At 33.1% G+C, this 9,136-nt stretch overlaps 1 protein-coding gene across 1 annotated transcript; it reads left to right on the forward strand.

The window, feature by feature from the left end:
• Nucleotides 1–4,303: 4,303 nt before the first annotated feature.
• LOC112341146 (pentatricopeptide repeat-containing protein At4g02750-like) lies at nt 4,304–6,241 on the forward strand. The gene has a single exon (XM_024660757.1). The coding sequence runs from the start codon at nt 4,304–4,306 to the stop codon at nt 6,239–6,241; it is 1,938 nt and encodes a 645-aa protein (XP_024516525.1).
• Nucleotides 6,242–9,136: the final 2,895 nt, after the last annotated feature.

Here is a 9,136-nt window from a genome sequence, read left to right on the forward strand (position 1 = left end):
GTTTTTGATTGAAAATATATTAAACACTTACACCATCAATAAAACTTTATAATATTTTGAATTAAAATTCTGTAAACTATGTATGTTCGAAATAATTAAAAATTTACCCCTTACCATCAATTTAAATACTAATAACAATTTGAATAAATGAACTTATCTACATATATTAATTAGTGTGAGGTCCATACCACATACTATTATTAGCATAATAGGATTTTAATAGGTGTCTGATTAATTTCAATCTAAACCACTTGCTTCTAAAGGTTTTGGGCAAATTGAATATACACATTTCTATATTCCATACACTCACATTGGTAAAAATAAGGGATTATTACCAAAGAGTGCTTGAATTTGTGTTTTTGGTTTAGACCTAACTTTTATATTATTTAGAGTTCTTTCTTTTTCATTTCTTCCTTTTCACTTTTTTTAAAAATTTTCATTCAACTTCTTGGTAGAACATTATACCCTTTGCAATAGCCTCTTTTTCCTCCTCTTCTAATTCTAGAACAACAATTGGTGTAATTCTTTAATATTATTTAGTTATAATTGATCTATTAAATTTAGTTGCATATGGCGGAATTTCTTCCATAGGATTTCTAAGGATGACATATGTTATTGGTTCAATAATTTTATAGTGATTGCCACATGTCATTCTGAGGATGATACTTGGCATCTGAATGAGTTTCTTATATATTTCTAAGAGATGATATTGCAATGGTATAATGGTTTAAACACAACCACTTATGTAAATTAGAGTCTTCTATTAGCTACCATTGTACCATTGTAATGTTGTCTTTTTGGAGACATATGGGAAACTCACATATGTCCAATATCATCTCAAAAATGATAAGTGGCAATCATTATAAAATAATTGAACCAATAATACACATCATCTTTAGAATTAGGATTCCAATTTGAGTTTGCCTTCCAGCAATTGCATCATCCCAATCGAAGGTTGTTAAGTCAATTATGCAATTTAGTGTTTGATTCTAGAGTCTCTTACTTTATGTAAAGTGAAAATATATTACAACAGATTAAGTTAAGTATGTTATGGTTAACATTTTATGAAAATCTTGTAGGACTTATATATGCACTTGCCCCAGCCAACCTAAGGGTTCACTTTGCATTCGTTCATTTAGTATTCACTTTCTAAATTTAGTTTTATAACAAGAGGTCTTTATTATCCTCTTCGTATTAGCTGACATGGGTTTGAAATTATCTTCTATTGCTCATCTTATTGCCATACATTACCATCTATATTTGCATTATGTAGTAGAATCAATGTTCATTCTTTATGGCAACAATTATGCACATGTGTGTATACAAGATGAGGTGCCTTATTGTGAATATGGGTGATCTTGAATTTGAGCTTCAATCATTACAAGTGTTGCCAAGTTAGAGTTTTAACCTCATCTTTAATATAGATTAGTTACACCCTAATCATGCTAAATGTGACTTTGAGGCTTTTCCCCCTTATTTCATATTTTTTTATATTTCTTCCATTCCTTTCATTTTTATATTTTTACCTTTGTTTCCATCATTTTTATCTCCCCAAAACTTCCTACTGTGTTTCTTTTTCATTCTTCTATTTCCTTTCCAAATACTTTATATAGTCTTTATGTTAAGTGGTTGATTGGTTTAAATAAGAGTATGCTAATCTTTTTGACTTTGATTTGTTATTTAAGATTGCAATGTATCAACCTATTTCAATTGAGGATGTTTGTCCGATCAATGTTCTTATTCAATGTCGGTCACCAAAGAAGATTAAGATGGTACAAACAAATTTTTAGAAGATATTAAAGAACTGTGTTATTTCAAAATCTCAAAGTCCACTACTCTAATGACTTTTTAGCAAATTGTCAAGACCCCCAACAAGATCAAGATTAAAAAATGCAGAAGACAAAGAGAAAAGCTAGTGGAGATGAAGAAAAAGCTTTAAACTGGCATTGATTCAGATTGTGGAGAAATGGAACAAGGCTAACCTATATATACTATAGGTTGATGAAGCTCCACCACTCTTGGATCGAGGACAGCCTAAATATAGTTGAGGTTGAAGAGGTGCCATGTCATCATCAGGAATGTGGTTCGAGAATCAGGAATCGTATAGGAAATCAAAGAGTCAGGAATAGGGAAATATTTCAAGAGTTAGGAATGTGGTTTGCAGGTCAGGAATCTGGTGAGAGTCAGGAATGTGGCAAGAATTGGGGGATTCCTGACACAAATGATGCATGAGGTTCTTTGCGATATGTCAAAACTACCAACTTTATCGATAATGTATTTATCCACTCAAAGGGGATATTGAGAGGAGCATATCCATGATGCTTATAAGGTGTTGAATTAGTTGTAGAAAATTAATTTAAAGCTGAAGTGGTAAAAATTTATATTTAGGACCAAAGACATAACTTATTTTAAATATTGCATTTTTTAGGAAGTTTTGCAAATTGATCCTAACAAACTTGTGGCTGTTTTCTACTATAAAATGTGTTAATAATGTGCAACACGTTCTAGCAAGGTGTAATATCTTAGTTGTTTTATTGATTATTTTTCTAATTGTATTTCACTATTACAAGTGTTGTTGAAGTTATCAACATTATCTTTGATTTTTTTTGAGGATTATTAAGGATTTGTAAATCTTAAAGAGATGTTCCTTGAAACTTTAGATATATAACTTCAGGGCTGTTTATCATTTGAGGAGTTTTATAATTTATGTTGAAGCCCTTTTTCAAGCTCCTCTCCCTTTTTCATTCTCTTTCATATTCTTATTAGTCTAGTATCAATGAATTTTCTAATAAGGATTCTATGCCATTAGCTGTTGCTATACTTGATATTTAGTGTCCACAAGGTGCAGAACTAAATTTATATTTTCTTAACAAGGTTTATGAGGCTGAAAAGTTTGAGTTATTTTGTATTAAGTTTGAAAATCCTACATCATTTGCTAATAATTTATTGTTTTGGCTACATTCTTAGTATTATCTTAAGAATTATATTATGAGAACTAATAATTTATGGTTTGTGGTGCCTTTGACCTTTATTCCACGTTTTCTTTATGTTTAACATAACTTTTCTATTCTAGGGGTGCATATAAGACATTATCATTTGATTGAGGTATTTCTATTAGTTTGAGATGCGATGTGAATAGTTTGGTAGATGGTTTATTCAGACCTTCAAAGGGATAATCTTAAAGTTTATAAACTTTTAACATTTGAATTGAGATGGTTATTTGTCATCTTTTCAGTATGTATTTATCATAGGGTTACTAAGTTATATAGGTGCTTCATCATATAAACACTTATATGCTCATGATCCAATATTGCTAACAAATTTAAATTTACCTTTATGATTCCCTGAGACAATAATGGCACTATAACTTTTATTATCATCCACTTGTAAAATACAAAGTGAATGATTTAATGTTGATTCATGTTTTCAATCTTACAATATATAATTTGTTTAAGAGGCTTTTTGCTCAATGGATTGAGTGTTATGGCAAGTTGGACCACAAGTTAATGAGGTTCAATACAATATTCAATAAACTAATCCTCTATAAATTGTGTATATACAACAATTAAAGTGCTTTGTATAAAGGGATTAAGAATAAATTACATCATCTACAAATCTATTAATGCCTTCTTTTAATGTTCTTTTTCCAGATTCTAACTTATTAATTAAAGAACATTAATTACCTTCCATGAGGAGAGGATGATATGAGGTGTTACATACTATTATTAGTATAGTGGGATTTTAATAGTTAATGGATTGGTTTTAATCTGTTCTAGCTAGTCAAATATGTTTATTTTTTTATTTTATACACTCACATAAGTTTTATTAATCAATTACTTGATATTTTAGTATCAAATATAATTGTAGATTTAAAAAGTTGGAAAATAATTATAATTTTAAAAACCACTAATTAATGGAGGTCACATTTACAAGTCTAATCCAATTTGTTCCTCTTTAACTTCTTAAATTGTCCCTGGAAATTCCAAAGTGTTAAACTTATTTTTAAAATGTTACTTGATGTAAGATGAGCCACCAACCACATCAACAAGCTAAAAGTACAGTAAATGCACAAACAAAACAATGTACACCTTTGTTAATAATAACAGGATTTTTTGTCTAAATCCTTAGACCTAACTTCTGTTGGGTGAGGCATGAATCTCTTGGAATCTGACAAACTCATTGAGAGATTTGATCTACATAGTTGATGGGATTAAATCAAAGGACCTTTCATCATGGATTTTCCTCCCTCCACTGCTATGCCCGCCATCCCCACTGCCACGAGGCCAGGTCGATCTTTGATGCTATGCCACACCACAGCATTGCAGCCTGGAATATGCTTGTCACGGCATATATCAAATCAGGGCATCTGCATGCTGCGAAGATGGCCTTTGACGCAGCCCCAGTTAGAAGCATTGTCACGTGGAATGCCATTTTGGCAGCATATTCCCAGTCCGGAAGTGTCGATGTGGCAAGGCATCTCTTTGATGAAATGCCAATGTGGAATCTGATATCGTGGACGACTCTGCTGGTGGCATATACCCAGAACGGGCATTTGGAAAGCGCAAAAAATCTTTTTGATGCTTTGAAAGAGGCTGATCGAGACCTTGTAGCATGGAACGCAATGCTTGCCGGATATGCGAAGCTCGGAAAAACCAAAGAAGCGTTTGATTTGTTTCAAAAGATGCCATTGCAGGATCTTTTCTCGTGGAACACTATTCTTTCTGCCAATGCCCAGAAAGGAAACCTTCATACAGTGGAAGAGATCCTCTCTTCAATGCCTATGCTTAGCCTGGTTTCCTGGAACTCTGCCTTAGGAGCATATGCTCGTTTTGGAGCTTTGAATCAAGCAAAAGACCTCTTCAAACAATTGCACCAGCATGATCTACTCTCCTGGAACTTGAGGCTCTTGGCATATGCTACAAACAGGCATCTTGAAGAAGCCAAGGGCTTGTTTGATTTGATGCCGCAGCGCGACGCCAGCTCTTGGACGGTGATAATTGCATTGTACGGTGAATACGGCCTAGTCCATGAAGCCAGAAATATGCTAGAGGATATGCCACAGCATGACGTACCTGCATGGAACGCCATGCTTGGAGCATATGCCCAAAACGGGCATCTTGAGAAAGCTTTGTTAGCATTCTTTAACGAGGCACCGTGTTGGAACCTTGTTTCATGGACTGTGATTTTATCCCTGCTCGTAGAGACTGGAAGATTCAAGCAAGCTTTGGAGTTCTTCCATTCGATGCCAGAGAGAGACATCGTTTCGTGGAACATAATGCTGGCTGGTGCTGCAAACCGTGAAGACAAGATAGTTCTCTTCTATCAAATGCCGCAGCACAACCTCGCAACCCTGTGGATTATGGGAAAGATCGAAGACGTCGGCCAACAATACCTTCCCCGTGAGAGCTTTGCGTCCCAAACTGCGTCCTTGATCTTCCTCCTCCACAAAGCAAGCCTGGAGCAAGCCAAGTTCGTGTTCGACAGCATGGAGCTCCGAGACCTCGGTTCCTGGACGGCCATGCTCGTTGCCTACGCTCAAGCCGGGCTCGTCGATCTCTCTAGGGAAATCTTCGATGGAATGCCGCAGCGGGACTCCACCAGCTGGAATGCGATGCTCTCGGCCTATTCCCAAAATGGTCTTCTCTTCGAGGCCAAAGTGATCTTCTTCCAAATGCCGGAGAGAACTTTCGTCTCGTGGACTGTCATGACAAACGCCTATGCTCTCAACGGGCATCTCGGCCTTGCTGCCCAGAGCTTCAGCTGGACACCTGAGCCTCGTATCTGTTCCTGGAATTCCCTGCTTGCTGCCTACGCCCAAAACAGCTACACCACCGAAGCTTTTGATCTCTTTGCTGAGCTCAAAGTTGCCGAGCTGCCGGATGATATCACCTTCAGTTCTGTTCTGGTTGCCTGTAGCCACGAAGGGAAGTTGCTTTACGGCAGGGACCATTTTGGGTCAATGAGTGTCGACTTTGGAGTGTTGCCCAACAAGCACCACTACTGCTGCATGGTTGACCTCTTCTGCAGAGCCGGACATCCAAGTGATGCACAAGAGCTTCTGTCCACTATGCCTTTTGTTCCCACTGCTCTGGAATGGACGTGCTTGCTGGGAGCCTGTAAAAGATACAGTCAGGTTTCTCAAGCTGTTCAAGCTGCAAAGTATTTTCTAAATCAGAGTAGTGGAGGGTACTTGTTGCTTGCGGGTCAGGTTGAGTTATCAAACTCGAGTTTTTGTATGTAGTTGAATAGTTAAGTCCACTTCTAGAACCTGTGAATAACAAATTTAAAACCAATATATTATTATTGCACAATTCAGTATAGTCTTAATCACAATAATAGTATTTTGAGATGTTAAATATTTAATAATAATTAAATTGCAATCTATGAAGATTCAACTTGTTTTTAAATGTAATTTTGCAATTATAATATATCTTTGTAAATTCCTTTACTTATTTAAGAATGCACCAACAAGTTTCAATTATTTATTTATTTATTTACCTTGCGCTTGTAAATAGAAGCTGTGACTTTTATCCATTAAAATTATCATTGTTACAAATTATTTTTGCACACTGTCAAAAGGTCAAAGATTTATTATATTATAATATATATTATAAAATGCTACCTGAACTTATTTTTTATTGAAATTTATTTTAATAATTTAGAATAAAATAATTATTATATTAAAAATACTATATAATATTTTAATTGCAATAAAAGACACAACAAATCAGTTTTTTTTTAAAGACTGATATTTTATTTTCTACACCTTATATATTCTTAAACACAATTTAATATACCAGGTCAAATTTTTATGTAATAAGAAAACACTTTTTTAGCTTCAATGCAATTTTCCTAAATAATTATGACTAGTGTATTATAATCTTAATATCTAGTGTAATTATGTTTTGAAAATCTTGAAGGTAATATTACAGTATATTAACAACCTTGAATAACAGCAAGGTAATTGCACTGAAATTTCAAATCATACCCTTTAGTATAGCACTTTAAATAGCTAACCTTCAAATTAATTATATGGGATATACCAATTAAAATGTGAGTATAGCTTTTATTATAAATCACTCTGTGAGTGTTCGAGATATAGAAATAAATATATTAATTAGGGTTTATATATACAAGAATGGATGGATGGACTAGATTCAATCCTAAATAGATGGTCCATATCTTATAGTATTATAATTAATGTATAATCTAGCTAGAGTATTTTATATATATATACATTGTGTTCATCCTCATTCTGCCATCTATGTTTGGCTTCACTTTACTATCATATTCATTTGGCCTCATTACGTCAAGGCTAGATGTTCTATTTTAACTTATAATGCTCGTTCTTACTTCATAATTCATATCAATCGTCTATTTATCCTCATTCCATTGTTAAAGCCGGACTCCCATCCATCCCTTCTACCCCCTCTTTCAAAGAAAAAAAATTTAAAATGTCTAGACATAAAGGAGAAAGTAAAAAAAAGAAAGGAAGAAACATTATAGAAGAAGAAAAAGAGGAGAAAGAAGCAACAGAAGAGGAGGTTTTAACAATTGTTAAAATAGACATATGGAGAAAAGAAGGAAATATATTCAAAGTTTGGAAAATAAAAGATTTATTGTGATAAAATACTTTAGCTTGCATAAGATATGTATGAGATTCATATTAGTAAACTTCCTCAATACATAATTCAACACTTGAAAAAGTAAAATTAATAGAAAAGCATACACTCTCAAGGGAACACATAAACCCCTTAGTAGCAATAATAAAATAAAAGCTCTTAATAGCACTCATAACTAGGGACATGCACTTAACCCAAACCTCTAGTCAAAGTGATTCAACCCTTGGAATAGGGGAATACTTAATATCAGAATTGATCAAAAACTACCAAAGAAACAAAAACAAGATTTTCAGCTATACATTATATGCTCAACATCTAAATTAGTATGAGAAGGATAAAAAACACTCAACTCAACACCAAATTAAAAATGAGAATCATAAAAATTAAAAATGGTTAATGTGCCAAAATAAGGAAATTGCAGATGAGAAGGTGGCTCAAGCCAAAAAATAAAAAAAGGTTGGGAAAGAGTAGAAGGTAAGGAGAAAGGATTAAATGGCAAATTAAACGAGTAACATTTACTTCCAACTCATCTCCAAACTATCTTCATAATAATCAAGTTCCTATCACAATCTAAAATCCATTTGAGCTAGTAAACATTGTCTTCCCATAAACTCGATTTACAAACATTCTCCAAGAATTAGATTGTATTATTTATAACTTACTAATCAATATCATAATTATGCTCCATACCAATAAGAGATGTCAAAACACTAAGAACAGAATAAGCTGTGTAATTACATCTTATGAAAGTTGGAGATAAGTACACACCAAGGATAAGTGCAACACTAATATGATTATACCCTATGGCATTAAGAGTTCAATCCAATGGAGTAGCATCAGTAGCCTCAAATGACATACTCTCTAATTGATGATGGTGTGGCATAGTAGAAGAAGAGAATGCAATGAAGATTAGAAGAAATAATATATCTAAGCATAGCAATAACTAGAATTCTAAATTTTGCAAAAAACTAATATAGATATAAATCTAAAAGAGAATGAAGAAATAAACACAATCTCGAACATTAAAGTAAATCACTACCAAAAAGTTTTACCTTTTGATAAATTGTAGTGCCTCTCTCCTCCACCAATGTGAGTGCTCAGGATATAGGAATAAATATATTAATAAAGGTTTAAACCACTATTTATATATAAGAATACATCTCAAATTCAATCCCAAATGGATGGTCTATATACTATAATACTATAATTAATGTATTACCTAGCTAGGGTACTATATACATGTATTTACAAACCTTACAACTAAAATTTTAAACTTTTTTTTTACATATTTTCTATAATACTTTTTAATATGAACTATATTTAGTTAGTGTTATTTTATACTAGAATATAATGAAGCTCTAGAAGTAAATAAACAACTAAAAAGGGATTACTTCTGGTAAGTTCTTGTTAATTCTCTTTACTGCCCAGTTCCTTTATCAAATAAAAATTTTAAGATAGTGAAGTAAATACTTGCCATAAAGTCAATATTCTCAATTAAAAATTCTGATGCTTTC

Source organism: Selaginella moellendorffii, unplaced genomic scaffold (genome assembly GCF_000143415.4).
Source record: "Selaginella moellendorffii unplaced genomic scaffold, v1.0 SELMOscaffold_77, whole genome shotgun sequence".
In the NCBI taxonomy this organism is placed as follows: Eukaryota; Viridiplantae; Streptophyta; class Lycopodiopsida; order Selaginellales; family Selaginellaceae; genus Selaginella; species Selaginella moellendorffii.

Excerpts from the sequence above, each read along its gene's own strand:
- LOC112341146 (XM_024660757.1), top strand. The coding sequence starts at position 4,304 with ATGCCACACCACAGCATTGCAGCCTGGAATATGCTTGTCACGGCATAT.